Source organism: Apiospora aurea, assembly GCF_038362705.1.
Source record: "Apiospora aurea strain CBS 24483 chromosome Unknown utg000004l_segment0_segment0, whole genome shotgun sequence".
NCBI classification, from domain to species: Eukaryota; Fungi; Ascomycota; class Sordariomycetes; order Amphisphaeriales; family Apiosporaceae; genus Apiospora; species Apiospora aurea.
This window is the reverse complement of record NW_027117391.1, coordinates 5370306-5386016: the sequence shown is the minus strand read 5'-3', so window position 1 is coordinate 5386016 and position 15711 is coordinate 5370306. Positions and strand designations below refer to the sequence as shown.

At 45.8% G+C, this 15711-nt stretch overlaps 5 protein-coding genes across 5 annotated transcripts; 3 read left to right on the top strand and 2 right to left on the bottom strand.

Moving 5' to 3' along the window:
• Nucleotides 1–4742: 4742 nt before the first annotated feature.
• Nucleotides 4743–6617, top strand: PG986_006452 (uncharacterized protein; the record flags this gene model as incomplete). Its single annotated transcript, XM_066842674.1, has 3 exons — nucleotides 4743–5095; nucleotides 5155–6183; nucleotides 6236–6617. The coding sequence occupies 3 exons, from the start codon at nucleotides 4743–4745 to the stop codon at nucleotides 6615–6617; spliced, it is 1764 nt and encodes a 587-aa protein (XP_066702536.1).
• Nucleotides 6618–11328: 4711 nt separating this feature from the next.
• Nucleotides 11329–12644, top strand: PG986_006451 (uncharacterized protein; the record flags this gene model as incomplete). The annotated part of the gene is made up of 3 exons (XM_066842673.1): nucleotides 11329–11511; nucleotides 11588–11978; nucleotides 12052–12644. 3 exons carry the CDS (start codon nucleotides 11329–11331, stop codon nucleotides 12642–12644), a joined length of 1167 nt encoding a protein of 388 aa, XP_066702535.1.
• Nucleotides 12645–12869: 225 nt separating this feature from the next.
• Nucleotides 12870–14278, bottom strand: PG986_006450 (uncharacterized protein; the record flags this gene model as incomplete). Its single annotated transcript, XM_066842672.1, has 4 exons — nucleotides 12870–13445; nucleotides 13537–13761; nucleotides 13845–14004; nucleotides 14148–14278. 4 exons carry the CDS (start codon nucleotides 14276–14278, stop codon nucleotides 12870–12872), a joined length of 1092 nt encoding a protein of 363 aa, XP_066702534.1.
• Nucleotides 14279–14959: 681 nt separating this feature from the next.
• Nucleotides 14960–15301, bottom strand: PG986_006449 (uncharacterized protein; the record flags this gene model as incomplete). Its single annotated transcript, XM_066842671.1, has 1 exon — nucleotides 14960–15301. One exon carries the CDS (start codon nucleotides 15299–15301, stop codon nucleotides 14960–14962), a length of 342 nt encoding a protein of 113 aa, XP_066702533.1.
• A 140-nt stretch (nucleotides 15302–15441) lies between these two features.
• Nucleotides 15442–15669, top strand: PG986_006448 (uncharacterized protein; the record flags this gene model as incomplete). The annotated part of the gene is made up of 1 exon (XM_066842670.1): nucleotides 15442–15669. One exon carries the CDS (start codon nucleotides 15442–15444, stop codon nucleotides 15667–15669), a length of 228 nt encoding a protein of 75 aa, XP_066702532.1.
• Nucleotides 15670–15711: the final 42 nt, after the last annotated feature.

The following is a 15711-nucleotide window of genomic DNA, read 5'->3' as shown; positions in this document are numbered from 1 at the left end:
AATAACGGTACTTACCTTAACTAATTAAAAAAAATACGATATATTAATATTATAAAAAATATAAACGAACCCCCCGTACATAGACCGCGTACTGCCTAAAAACAATTAAATATCGAGTAATTTATAACGAGGGCCGAGCGATTATTTATATATATAAACGCCTTAATATCGTTAAGCTAGAGATTAAAATAAGCCCTAATTAAGCTACCGTTATAATACCGAAAAAAAAAAATAGCCGCTTTACTATATAGTTTATATATTCGCTAATTTAAAAAACTTTTCGATAACGAAGCCTTTTAAGCGACTTCGATACGATCTCGTACCCCGGGCGATACTTATTCGTCGAAAACTTTAATATATACTATCCGCTTTAAAACGTACAAAGTAAACAACCTTTTTACCTTTACGGACCAATAAAACTTAAAACTAGCCACGCTATATAAAAAAATTACGAGACGACGCTACGAATAAAAAGATTCTACGCTAGACTTAGCCTAGGTAACACGAAAAACAATAATTTTATATGAAGGAAACCCTGGCTTAAAAAGTTTTAACCATAGGGCATAAGTCGTTCGCGTCGAACTAAAAGCTAACTCGCTACGAAATAATAAAACAAAAACAGAGGGATAAAACTAAACGATGTTAAATAAAGGGCTAACACGAACGGAAGCCGAAGCACGTTTAACCGATATCGCCGAGCTAATAAGCCCGGAAAAGCTGAATTAAACTATCGATAACTTTATAGGCGACTTACGAAAAATAACTGATATAACAGCCTTAAAAAAAACCTTTATATTAATAAAAGTACGCCTTAATAATTACCGGAGGTCTAAAAAGCGTAAATTATAATAAAATAACGATACCGAGTTTATTTCGCGATACCCTCGTAATATACTTAAAATTAATACACCGAGTTAAAAACGGACTTGGAAAGAATCGTTTAAATAACGAAAACGAAAAGCTGGCGCTACGTAATCGCCGCTGCCTCCCACGATTTTAAGACATTTTGGTCGTTCGAACAATAGGCCCGATTACGGAGCTAGATATTATTATAAACAGCGGGAATCCCAGAATTACGACGTAGCGAAAAAGCTATTAACGAAGCGCGAAGCTACGACAAGAAAGTTACGCTTTTTTCGGAAAAGTTTTTCTTTAATTTAAAAGCCGACCTTACGGACTTAAATACCGTACCGAATTACGCCCTTAGTTTTACCCTTATCGAGGCAGAGGTAACGGTTAAAAAAATAAGAAATATTATTAAGTAAACGGGACCCTGAAAGGTTTTAAGGGAAGATTTTTTACCTCTTGGTTTCTTTAAAGCGTATAGGGAACCTTTTTTCCGGATATTAGCCGGCTTGGCGATAACGAGCTTTCGGCTTGCCTACTTCCTTAAACGTTTCCGTACGGCAAAAGTTATCGTAATCCTAAAGCTAAATAAAATAGTAACCGAAAAGCAGACACCTAGTGAATGGAAACTTATTTTATTACTTAGTACGGTCGGGAAAGTAATAAAGATAGCTATAAACCGGCGAATTACCGGAATAGCCGAAAAGTACTCGCTTTTATTTAAAGGTTAAATAAGGAACCGGACGCAACGGTTTATCAAGCTAGTTATTCGATTAATTATTGACGTCGTCCGTATAATGTAGTAATAAAAAAGCGTCGCTTTCTTTTTTTAACTCGATATTAAAAACGTTTTCGATATAATTAATCATAAAAAACTAATTACTATACTTTGCGAAAAAGGACTACCGGATTAGGTTTACCGATGGGTCGAAAGCTTTATTACGAATAAATCGGTTTACCTTTATTTCGACGGTAAATCGTTAAAAAAGGATCCAGCTCCGCGTTAATATTCTATAAAACTCCCCGTTATTACTAATCTTCTTTATTTTTTATATCGCTATATTATACGAGGAGTTAAAAGTGTACGAATAGTTTATTATCGTCGGATTCGCGGATAATACGAATCTTATTACTATAAAGCTAAATTACGTTACGAATTATCAAAACTTAAAAAAAGCCTAGGAAACTTATAGCCGTTGGGTACGTACGAAAAAAAATAAAGTTCGAACTTAAAAAAAGCGAGCTTATTTATTTTATTAAAGCGTAAAAAGCTTATATATTATAAATACGCTTTAGAAACGTTATTATAGCGCCGGTAACCTTTACGAGATTCCTTGGCGTTTAACTTTATCGGAAACTATAATAAAAGGATTATATTTTAAAAATTAAAGCGAAAATGGCAACTTAGATATTAGCTTTTATTAAGCTCGTAGCGTTAGTTTGGGGATATTTAGTATGAAAAGCAAAAAAGCTTTATACGAAGGTAATACGTAGCGTACTCGCGTACGGAACGTCGGCTTAGTATAAAGTAGGCGATATTGAAAAAAGGCTAGCTTTTAGTTTTATAATAGTTTAAAACTTTTATCTCCGGACCGTAATAAGGGTATATAAAGCGACCCTTTAATACTACTTAAAAACTAAAGCGGCAATTCCCCCTTCGATTTTTATTTAAATACGAAGGTAGTTAACTTCGAGATACGTACGGAAATTACCGGAAAACTATAATTTTTACGCGGCGCTTATATAAAAGCGGTAAAAATTATTAATAAAAAACGTAGCGTAAAGAGAAGGAGATAAAGGAAACTTTAAAGGGTTACTAACGAAGCCCCCACAATTTTATAGCTAAGCGACGCTTAATTAACGTTAACTAAACAATGGTTAAATAATTAAACGGTTAAATAAACGCTTAAAAAAAATAAAAATAAAAATGGTTTTATGCCGTTACTCCGACGCGAGGCCGCCGCGAATTAACTATAAAATCGCCGTTAAACTAAAAAGCGTGCCGTCGTTACGACGATATATTTAAGTACGAAGTATCGGTTTTAATATAAATACGCACTGGAAGAATAAAGCTTAAATCGTTCCTGTTTACCTGTCGGGTTTTAGACGTCCCGACGCCGCTATACAATTGCGGTAAAAAACGGGAGACAGCCGAACACCTAATCTTATACTATAAAGATTTCGAAGGAAGATAAAAGCAGTTAATAAAATAATTAACATCTAATCCGTTACGAACTCGTCGCGATTTAACGGCGCTTACTATAAAAAAAGATACGGCGAAGGTTATTGCAAAGTAGCTTTTACGGACCGGTCGATTACCGCTGTATAAATTAATAATAGAGATTAGGGGACCACCCGAACCTGGATAATTTCTCTTTAAGCCCTAAAGCAAGGGTTACTAGGCTAGTAGGTGAAAACCAGCATGGTAACGTCGAGTACGTGAAGTAAATTTTACAATACTGGTAGCGTGTATTTTTAATCCAGCTTCGGCACGGTTTATTACACGAGGAACTAAGTAAATATACCGAAGGCTTTCGGCATACGGCGTACTATTAATAATAATAATAATAATAATAATAATTAAACTCGTTAATATACGTTCTTTTTACTCCGTATAGTCGAGTTTTTTTAATCGGCGTTAACTTTATCTTAATATTAATCGCTTATTAACCGCTTTAAACTATATATAAATTACTAAGTATCCCTATATTTCGAGGACTTTTTCGAAAACCGCGTTCGTATAAACTTTACTTTATTATATTAATTAAAATTAAAAATCTTTTCCCCTTAATTTAACTCGCTTTAAAAATTTATTATATTAGTTTTTAACGAAAGTAATATACGAATTCGCGAAGGGTTTAAACTATTATTTAAACTAGCGGATAATATTTTAAAGCGTAAGTAATTAGTTTAGCTCGTAAATATTACTATAAGCTACGTTAACGTACGCTTTTAAAACCGTAAGCTTAATTTATTCGTTAATAATAATAAAAGTATTTTTTCGTATTATATAACGGTATATTTTTATGCTTTATTCGTTTTATTTAAATTTAATACGCTTAATAATATCGTCGGTAAGCGTATTATATATCGGCTCCGAGTTTTTTACCGCCGTATATATATTTATTATAAGGTTTATTAAGCTAGTTTCGCTTACTAATTAAAAATTCTCGGTTAAACTTTGCTTAATCTCGTCGATTATACGCAATTTAAATTTATTATAAAGATAAGCGTCGTTAAGTGTATTAGGATCGAGGTGTATTTAAATGCCACGTTCGAGAGTATTTATTTTAAACGAATTATACTAATTTAACTAATTTTTCTTAGTCTCGAGCCTAATATTAATTAACTTAATAAAAAGTTTAAATATAGTAAACGTCGTGGAAGTAATAAGAAAATAAAAAGGTATAAGAAAATATAGATTTAAAATAGCTCTCTAATGCGTAGGGTTTAATAGAATAAGCGGTATAATAATAATAACGAGCTTATTTAATAAAAAACGCCGGGCTTATAACTATCGCACGATAAAAAACGTTCGGATAATATATTAAATACTAAAATGCTGTCTAAAAGAAAAAAAGAAAAGATAAAAGAGAAAAGTGCTACCGTGCTAATAAATATACAAATAAAATATCTTGCGTAGCGCGCTAGGCGCGTTAAGGGGCGACCCCCTGTCTCCATCCTCCTGCGACATATTTCGTACCTTCCAGAGAAGCTAATCTATTTAATATTCCTCGAATCATTTCCAGAAGCCATCTTGCCTTCCGAGTCTGTATACCATACTATCAGGCATGAATTGATTTGTAACTACATTAAACATTTCCCGGTCATCTGGATCAAGCTGCCCTAGTTTCGTAACGGACTCAGATACGGTCGCATTGCTCAGCCAAGATGCCATGAGCAGTCACAGACCATGGAGAACCTTGAATAATCTATTGAAGCAACTGGTGGACGACCTCTCGCGCCGCGAGGATGACGTCGACGATGAGGCAGAATTCTACGAAGACCAAGAGCCCATGCATCCCCATGCTGATCAACCGCACTTTTGGGAATTTGCCCACCGAATCTTCGAATTCATCCATTGCCAATGTCACTCTGACGTGGAGCGAGAAGTGAGGCTGAAAATTTGCACTGTAATGGACATTGTACCGAAGCAATATCTGGCACCCTCTTTGTCGATCCTCGTCACCAACAAGGTTCAGGACTCTGTGATGCACGAGCTATTGATCATGAATCGTTTGAATTCTACGTATGCCCTCAATCTTTGATTAATCTGCTGTTGCAAGACTGGACTAATGTTTTGAACAGAAACAAAGTGAAACTTTCTGTGCCTAACGAGACCGATACACTTCACTTTGCCGACGATTCTGATCCAATATGTGTGCATACTGCAATCATACCCCATGCGAACTGTACCCCGCTGGGTAGTTTGTTGGAATTGAGGGACGGCATCCTCTACAGAGCCCAAGGTCGGGCGTATTTACGAGATTTATCAGAGATACAGTCACGTGGCAATGAGCGTTCTCTCAAGCACCTGTTGTCAATTAGCACAACACAGTGGGATGAGCAACCGAAATATGCTCTTGCACTGATGCCTGCCCATAACCTGTACCACCTTTTCGGTGGCAATTGGATCAAGAACGGATGGGGCCGGGACAACATCATTTTCTTCACGAATGGGGGACAAATCCCGTTGCGACCGTACTTCGGAGTCTCTTTAGCCCAGGATCGAAGCAATGAATCAGGAACGGCTGCAACTCGCGCTGGCAGGTATTCCGCAATACTTGAGATGGGAGTGATTCTACTGGAGCTCCACCTCGGGCAGCGACTGGAACGGTTCCTTAAAGAGGATCACGGGATTCCGGTTGACAAAGATCTGTTGACGAATGCTTTCCAAACATATCACCTTCTGAGGCCTCGCATTCTGTCACTTCGATATAGACATGCGATCGAAGCATGTTTAAAAGCCAAGGCTATGCTCTCGGAAGACTGCAGTCTGCAAGATGTACGTACCATGCTGGCTGAGCATGTTGTGAAACCATTGCAACAAGAGGGCAGGATGAACCTCGAAGAGTGGATTCCACTTGCGAAGCTCGATGAAGCAGCAGCTTCGTACAATATTGACCCGGAATCTCGGCAACCACCATCAAGCTACAGCCGCCAGAAAGTAAGGGGCGTGAGGCCTAGGCGAAGCAACCCTAAAATGCACTCGGATACTGGAAATGGGTCCAGGGGGCCGGGCAACCCCAATAATGAATATGGCCCGGCTCACCAAGATCCACAAGCCGGTACACAGCTTCTCGAAGACCAAGATAGGGCAGACCCTTCCACGAAAAGGTACTTCACGCACTGGATGACATTGGAGATACTTGCGATTAACATCCTTCAGTGCCCGAAAGCTAGCAGATAAATGGAAAGGCCGATTTAAGAAGCTATTGGAGACACAGCGGAATTCTCCAGGCTTCGGCGTTCGGCGACTTAAGGTGGCGCTCATAGATACGGGTATTGATCGGGGACATTTTGACTTCATGGATGATCTTGATGAGGACAATGACAGCCGTCGCATCAAGGAAGTGAAAGATTGGACAAGAAACGCCAATCCTACCGACGTATCAGGACATGGCGCTCACATCGCCGGACTTTTACTTGAACTAACGTCAAACGTGGATCTTTTTATCCATCGGGTATCTACAACTGAGAAGCTGGAAAACCCCTACTGTGTTGTCAAGGTATGTATGAACTATTCACGTTGCAACAAGCGACGTCACTAATCACCTATGACCTAGGCCTTGGAGGACGCGAGGAAACAACAATGCGACATAATTTCGATCTCATTTGGCTGGCAATCCCGCGTACCAGATGTTCAGGTTGCGATCTCAAGGGCAATTCAACAAGGCATAATCGTATTTGCAGCAGCCTCGTCCAACGGCGGTGCGAATTCTCCGCGGGCTTATCCGGCACGCGAACACGGGGTCATCTGCATCCACTCTACGACTAGCGAAGGTAAGATGCAACCCCTACTGGCTGCCCCCCCCTCTGATTGACCCCTCCTGATTTCAGATGATTCTAGAGCCCCTGAGCAACAACAACAGTATATAAAGGGGTCAAATCTCACTCGTCTCCTAATTGAAGTAGATCAATCTCTTCCTCTTTTTTTCCTTTTTTTATCACTATTAATATAATTAAAAAAGCACGTATTACGTAAGCGATCTAGGCCGTGTTGGCCGGCGGAAGTATTAACCGTGCGATTAAAGACTATAACGTTAATAGGGGTACCCTTCGTAATCGATTTAGGGGTTAATTTTTAAAAAAAGAGAAGTATAAAGCTTTTTAGTTTTTACCCCTGCCGAAGAAACCTTTTTAATTAAATAAGCTTTTTTTAAGCTAGTTTAAGTTATGTATTAATACACCGGCTATTTCGTATATATATTTAATATATCCTCTTTATAAAAAGGGTCGATTACTTTATCGGTAAGCGATGAGTACACCGTTTTTTAAAACGTTATCCGGCCTTTAATACCGTGCGTATTAAAGTAATAAATTTTCGGCGCCTTATATATATATTAAATGAGGCCGTGCGAGGGTTTTTTAATTAACTTAATACTACTATTATTAATAGTATACCTTTTCGATTTAAATTTAATATTAATAAAGTAAGAATTACGATAATAATAAGGAAAGGTACTATAGTAATCGAACTTACCGCTTATTAAAGTTTAATATAAAACAATTCGGTTAATCGCGAATAAGTAATTATTTTAAAATGTATTAATATTGTTAATAATATTTTATCGCTTTTAATTATATTTAAAAACTAATCGGTTTAATAATAATAATTCCTTTAAAAAAAAGACGAGGTTAATTACGAATATAAAGATTAAGCTTTTAAAGCGTTATTAAAAAAATAAACTTTTAATCTTATAGCTTTAAAATAACTAAAAAAAAATCTTTATCCTTTTAACGAAGCTTAATAACCTTAATTAATAAAGGCTTTTAATTCTTATTAAGTATAAAAAATTATATCGATAATAACTTTATACTAACGGCGTTAAAAACTAAGGTATAACTCCTCTATTTATTACTACACAGCTCCTATTATATACTCTAGCCTTTAAATATTAACTATTTTAAAGTTTTAAAAAAAGGTTCTAAAGGGAGTTTAATTTAATATACGCTATTATTAATAATAATTACGTTAAAAAAGGGGATTTTTTTCGAGCTTAAGTTAAAGTACGTAAAGTAGCTTTTACCTTTAAAATTATCGCTAATAAATAAGTAATAATTAATATTTACCCCCTTAATATCGAAAAGCCGATAAATAATAAGCTCCGACGTTTTAATATAATATAAGCTATTAACGAAGCTATTACTGCCGAGGATACGCGTTAACCGGCCGAATTAAAGGTTAAAAGGATCGAGACGCCGAAAAATAGCCGGTAAGTTAAACATTTAAGGGCTGCGATGTTTAATGTAAAGGTTATTATTAATAATTTAATTAAAAAGTTATTATAAAAGAAGTTCGGTAAAAGTATTAATAATTTAACGGCTTAAATCGACCGGTTAAAGTAGAAAAAGGCCGGTTTAAAGGTAGATCTAAAAAAAATAAGGGCTTAAAAAAGGAGGAAGGTTAATAAAGACCTTAATAAGGGTTTTATTTATATAGTAAACATTAGGGAGGTTTAAAAGGACATTAAAAAAGAAAAGCTAAAGAAAAGGCCGAAAAAGGGCGCCGGTAAAGTGGTAAAAATTAATACAAATCGAGCTAGTGATAAGGGTAACTCTATTATAATGTGTACGAGCCGAAACAGACCTTAAAATGCAGTGTGTGTTGCTTAATTAACCTATCTATTGCTATTATTATTAATTTTTACATCTATTTTAGGGGGGTCAGTGAAGGGGGGCAGCCAGTAGGGGTTGCATCTTAAATATGGAAATAAAATATCCTTAATGTTGCTGTTCCGATCCTTCCATGGGTTCCGGTGTCTGCGCCGTCCATGAGGTTGCCATAATATCGGCTTTTGAGCAGTGCTTTAAATCAACGACGACACTGAAGAAGGAAGTCCGCTACAGTGTTATGGATGATGCCACAGGACAATATTCCCCGCAAAAGATGGATGTTGGTCCATGCATGTTTCACAATACAATGTCTGGTCTGTGCCCAGGATGCGTATTCCAGGAGTTCTGTTTATGGTACGTCCGTAGACGTGATGGCTTAGCCGACTTCAAGAAACGGATCTAGGCAGGGACATCGCAGCCGTCAACCGCCGAGTATCAAGAGCACTTCTATCCCCTTGACGGCGACAGCGCTTCCCTCACCATATCGTGTCTTTATGTATGGATAAGAAAGTCTTTAGTGTCGTGGTATAATGCTTACCCAATTGGTGGCATAATACTTATTCTTCTAGATGTATTGTCTAGTTACACATACCATTGTATTAAGGGCAGCGTTGTCGATCATCCAAGGTCCACGCCACTTGCAAGACAGATGCTGAGCCGAATTGGACAACACATGTCCAAGGCCAATCCCGAGGAACGGTTTCCGATCGAAAATTCCGCTGGGTATTGAGTATCCATGATGGAAAGATCGCTTCCCAACGAAGAAATTTCGGGGTAGTTGGGGGTGGACTTTCACCAAGAGGCAATCGGGCACCAACCAGTATGTGTGTGACTTTTGCATCGTTTCTTGCCCCCCAGCCCCGTTGATATGATTCTCAACAAACAGGCCTGGCCTACAATACCATCACGAAATATACCAGTACGAAATGGACTCGCCAAACCCCGCCAGCGACCTTGTACAGCATGCTTGGGGCGCGTCAACGAGCGTGGGCCGCCATTTAACCCTTCCGTGACTCTACAATCTGTGGACACTGTAGGGTCTCCGCAGGAAGAACATGCCATGTTGGTGGATTGTTTACTCGTCCAAACTCTTCCCTCTGGGGACCACCTGCCGACATCATGGTGACCGAGCTGGACGCAGCCGAACCCCAGATGCCACCATTACAGGATTCCCGTGGTGTATTCGCAGGCGTTGGCGACAGTGTTTCCGGAAGACACGAAACCGGAGCTCGGCGGCCTCGCTCTTGTTGGAGGAGAAAGGCGTCCCGACAGAGGGAAAAGAAGCGAGGTTGACGTTGCCTCGGAAGGTTTTATATTAGCAAGTTACTTGTTAGACTGAGACCAAGTTATCCATTCTTCTTATATACTGTCTCTAGGTTTCCATTTCTAAAGGTGCGATCTGATGAAGATACTTTCAACTTCGTTTGGGTCATCAGATTTATTTCCCCGTTCCCAACCCACAAAGTGGAACAAAGTTTGCCTATGGCATGAACCCTGACTCTGATCCATGTAAATATTGTCACGATCCCTGTCGCCCGCAAAGCCTCTGATGAATCATGACCACGCCGTCCAAACTACTTCCGTTCATGGATGTACGTGCGCTCAAACGTCAAGCCTCCCGAGCCTAGACTTGCATAAGGCTGTCGGGAAGCGTGCGATTGAGTTCGTCTGGGTTTCGCGCGCAAACCGCGGTGAGAGGGAACCTTGGGCGAAAAAGGCGAAAATCTTAAGTTTCGGCTGTCGTCCCCGGCCCAGCTGGATTGAAACGGCTCCGCACCGAGCGGGCAGGGGGCGCCAGCATGTCGCTATCATGCCTGCAAGGTGCGGAGTCGCCGAAGCTGGTCTGCATGCAACGCTATCCCGGAAACGAGGCACAGCGCCGACGCAGCGATGCCAGTCTGGTTCGATGAGTGGCGTGGGCGGGCCAGCATGGCAAACTTAAATCCCACATGGCCGCTGTTAATTTTTAGTGATTTGCTTATATAACCAGGGCCAGGCATGGTATACGGAGTCGTTTCATTGGTTGCGGGGGTCCAGCACTGCCAGAGGAGTGCCTCATAGCCGTGTTCATGACGCGCTAGAGACTTCATCTCCGCTCTCAAAGGGTCGGGGAATGGGTTTTCGCCATTGTCCATTTCAAAGTCGAAGAGAGAAGGAGTATGTTCATGAGTCGAGATGGGTGGCCAGATTTGGATTCGGAGTATTACTAAGATATAACAAAACCCAAACAGCTGAGCCGGACACTTTTGACCCAGTCTGCTCGATTAAGTATCGTTTTCTTCATCCAAAAGTGAACGCCGGGGGTCCAAGCGACCTGGAAAAGGGGAAGTTGGCGATCAGCAGGCACCCCGGTTCGAATCGGCCGAGATACGACGTGGGAAAACACACTTGCGACCGCTCCAATCCCGCAGCTAAAAGCCATGCGGAATTCCGCGGGCGATCTACAGATCAACCTACACATTCCGGCGTGTTGTAATATGTAGGACGCACTCTGCCGCCCGCCTGCTTCATCTAAGCAGAAAACAACATACACCACCCACCACCCCATCTTGGCGAATAGTAGGGTGAGGCTCAACTCACCTTAACTATCTACTCGGGTCCTGATCCTGGCATCCCGGTATCTCGACGAACCACCAGCTGAGCGACATGGCCGCCCCGGGGCCGCCTGCTCTTGACGTGATCAGTGACGAAGCGGTTCGACTCGCGCAGTGCTTCTATGGAGTGACGATACCCCTGGTGGCGCTGGCCACGGCGACATTTGGTTATCGCATGCTGAAAAGCGCCCGAAGCAGGAGCATTTGGTCAGATTCCTGCATCGCACTGGGCTATGTAAGTCGCTCGCCCGTCCTCGTCAAATGCCATTGTAAGCATGTAGCTTACCAAGACTTGCGCCCTTTCCCAACAGGCACTCGCCATCACGGACTGGGGCCTCTTCATGCCGCAGATGTTCCTGACCCCGGGCACGAAGCCGGCCGCGGCCGTCCTCGAGGGCGCCAAGGGCTCGTTACTCGCGATCCCCGTCTGGGGCATGGCCATGGCCTTCATCAAGGCCTCGATCGGCCTCACGCTCCTCCACATCCAGCAGTCCTTCTGGTTCCGCGCGCTCGTCTGGGCCAACATGGCCCTCGCCGGCGGCTACGGCTTCGGCAATATGTGGTTCATCCTCTTCTCCTGCCGCCCCCTCGAGGCCGCCTGGGGAGACTTCGCCGACCCGACGGAAGCCAACTGTCTCCCGCCGTCGTCACTCAAGGCGGCGGCGCTGACGGGCGCCATCGTCAGCATATCCACCGACATAAGTACGTCCGCGCGTTTCTCGAGGTCTCTCTCTCTCGTCATTCTACGGCATCCCGGGGCTAACGTGAAATGCAGTGCTGTCCCTCGCTCCCATAACATTCCTGCGGAGCCTCAAACGACCCTTGCGCGAACGCGTCGTCATCGGGATCCTCATGTCGTTCGGCGTCCTCGCCGGCGTCTCCTCGCTCGTCAAGATCCTCATGATCGGCCAGTTCGGCGGCCCGGGCGTCGACGCGCCGGCCCTCAACATCATCATCAGCACCTGGACGGTGCTGGAGCAGCTCCTGGGCGTCATCGCGTCCTGCACGCCCTTCTGCAAGCCCGTCTTCGAGCAGTGCCTGCGCGCCGTGGGCGTGTCGCTGACCAAGACGAGCCGCAGCGGCGGCCTCGGGCCGGACGGCGGGGGCACGCCCGTGCGGGCCGACTACCAGCGCGCGACCGAGCACGACACGTTCCGGTCGCGCATCACGGCGGAGCGCCGGTCCAAGTACGACTCGGACGAGGACCCGCTCACGATTGAGATGGAGGCGGGCCTCAGGCCGGGGCAGTCGGACGGGCTGGGCAAGGATGCGAATGGGCGCATCTTTAAGCGGACCGAGGTCAGTGTCGAGACGGAGGAGTTGAGGGCGGATAATGCGGCGGACGGCTGGAAGAAATACACGCCTTGAGGAAAGAGTACTGATAGCGTAGGTAATTAGCGATCAATGATTTGATGTTTTGATTATGATACGGCTCAAGTCCGGTCCTTCGAAGTCCGGGTAACTCTCAAATCATATTACGTCCTTCTGAGAGGGAGGTTTGGCAAATCTGAGGTTCCAACGTTTCAGAATCTATTAATTCATGATCCAACATAGTACCGATTATCCAGCACGGGTTTTATAAGCCGCGGCCTGCTAGTACAGCGACTCATACGTATAACATAAAGGCCCCTTCTGGATATGCATCAAGTCCGCCACCTTGACCTCGACCCGGCTCTGCCCCAGCCCGACCCAAACCGGCGTCTCGAGCGTCGCGTTTCCACCTAGCTTATTCGCATAATCGAACATGACGAGCGGCCCCGACATATCCTTCTCGCGCGCGGCCAAGTCCCGCATCTGCCACGACCACCACGCCTGGTCTACGTTGGAGTGGTGCAAGAAAAAGACCGGGTCTGCGGGGCTGGCGTACGTGTCCGTCATGGTGCCGTAGAGCCCGCCGACGCCCCAGTGGCCGGCCGGGTGGTACGACTGGGAGTCGGTCACGAACTCGAAGTCGCCGTGCGTGTCGATGGCCATGGCGGCCTGGACCTGCGCCGGCGAGGCCCGCTCCCGCAGCGAGTCGTACGAGAAGTCCCGGCGCAGGCACCGCAGGGCGGCCTTGGGCTCCGTGTTGTTCTGCGGGCCGAAGTAGGTGCCCAGGCCCGCGAAGGGGCCGTCGACGACGCAGCCGCCGCCGCTGCGGTCGGGGATGTCGTTGGGAGGGGCTACGGTCTATTGGTGGCCGTGGGTGTTAGCTGAAGGGGACACTCACTCATTCGCAAGCAAGCGCAGTGGTTGAACCAGAGCTGCCAGAAGGACTTACAAAGCCGGGAAGTCCGGGGTGGCTCAGGTTGCCGGGGATGTAGGCACCGTTGCCGCCAAAGCCGAGGGCCGTATCGAAGATGGGCGAGTTCAGGAAGACCTCCTTGCTGCCCGTGTCCAACGTCCAGTCCCAGAAGGGTTGACCGAGGGCGCGGTCCCAGCCGCAGTTCCAAAGGGCTGTCTCATACTCCGCGAGGAGAAGGCGGTGGTAGGGGTAGAAGATGCCCTTCAAAAGAGAATGTCAGCGGGTCGTCTTTCATACGAGGCTGATTGGTTCGTCGTCCTCATGAGAACAGGGGCGATTCTTACCACGAAGTGCACGAAGTCGGTCTGCTTGACGTGAGTGGCCAGGAAGTCCTCGAAACGGTTGCGGACGATGGACAAGGTAGCAGTGGCGGTGCCGGGCTCCTTCATCATGCATTGCACTGCGCCGATGTACTGCTGGCGCTGGCCATCCGACAAGTGACGCCTGTTTTCATCATGTCTGTGTCAGCCAATCCGAAGCTTGTGTGTGTGTGTGTGTGTGTGTTTCAGCGAGTGAGTGTGCTCGGACGCTCGATCATGCAGGTGGATGCAAAGATATACAGATCGGGATTAAGCGGGCCAGCCTACCATTCTTTGCGCACATAAGGCTGGGCGCACGTCTCGCGAGCCGACACGGCCGGACAAGGTGCAGCCGTTACAGGCAGAGCAGAGGTTGCCACGAGCGCCACGAGGGCGGCCGTCCACGAAGAGAGACCCATGTTCGGAAGCAGAAGAAGAAGAAAAGACACCGGACTGGTTTTGGTATAGAGCAGCAGGTGGCGAAAACGGTCCCGGATCAACTCATCTTATACTGCACCAAATAACTCGCAAATTCGGCTTACTACAGAACGTCTAGCCCAGTTCCCGAGGTAAGTAATTCTCGCGAGCTGGGATACGAGATGAAGATGCCGCCCGAACACGATCGAGAATGGCCTGCTTTTCCCGAACCCAATATCCTACCCTGATCCAGACGGACGGGAGTGGAATCTGTTTTCGGTGCTTGATCATTATCGAAAAGAGGGTTCGCGGCCCTGAACCCAGCAGCGTGGCCCGTCGGGATTGGCTCGGGGGCCCTGGATCCGGGGTCCTCGGCGGAGGCGGCAGGGGTCGACTGCATCTGCAATCGAGCGGCGCAGGGAGACCGGGACCCTGCTCCTCGCCTGACTCAGGACCCCGGCGGATCTCGGTGTTGCCAATACTGGAACGGCCTTTTATATTTCCCGTGTCTTCCTGGCCAGGTTGAAGAGTCGATGGATTTTCGTCTTTCCGGCTCTCGCTTTTCGTTACGGCCGAGTCCCACTCCTGCTGCCCTTGGGCCCCGCCAGGGCCGCCTTACTTAACATCCCCTGCACGTCGAGAGTGTTGGTCTCGTCCCAGGTCGGGTCTTCCTGTGGCGCGAGTTACGCGAGCGCGTCCAGTTTCAAGTTATTCGCGGAGCCAAGCCTGGGGTTCGTCGCGCGGATGTAGCCGCCGTCTGGGCAGCATTCGTACGGGATGCCGCATTCCAAGTGGATATGAATGATGAAGCAACCGAGCGCTGGCCCTTCGGGCTTGTAGCGTATCCCCGAACCTGCCAGTAGGCATCGTGCGCGCTGGTTTCCGTCCCAGAGGTGCGCAAACAGTCGTCGTGCCGTGTCCGCCGCCACAGCGGGCGGCAAGGAGCTAGTGCGCTGCATCGACCACAGTTCCATCGCCCGCAGACTCGGAAAGGCGGCGATGGTGCTGAGGTAAACCCAGGGCATTCTGTCGTCGTGGCCATCCAGCTAAACGTCTTGGTCCAGCGTCGCCCGGCGGGGGAGCCCACGGCCCAGCACGAAGAGGTCCGACGGGGCGCCGTAGCGGACCAAATGTCCGCGCCGAAACGCTCGGCGATGCTTGGGAGATGAAACTGTCCGACCCGTCCCGCGGCCAAGAGGTCGGTCAAGTTCGGGACCTCGAGCAGCGCACATACCTGCGCGAGGACGTCCGGGGAGCCGGAGTTGTGTTAGCCCAACCGGAGATCTTTCGGACTCTATTTGGGCAGAACGTGCTGCGCTGCCATGACGTCCGCGGCGTGGAGTCATCTGGCGAGTTGGTTCGGTCGAAAGGCCGCTGCTACGGAGATACTTAGTCGTACAGTCCGAGGTCGAGTTCTTCTTGGGAGACAGAGATT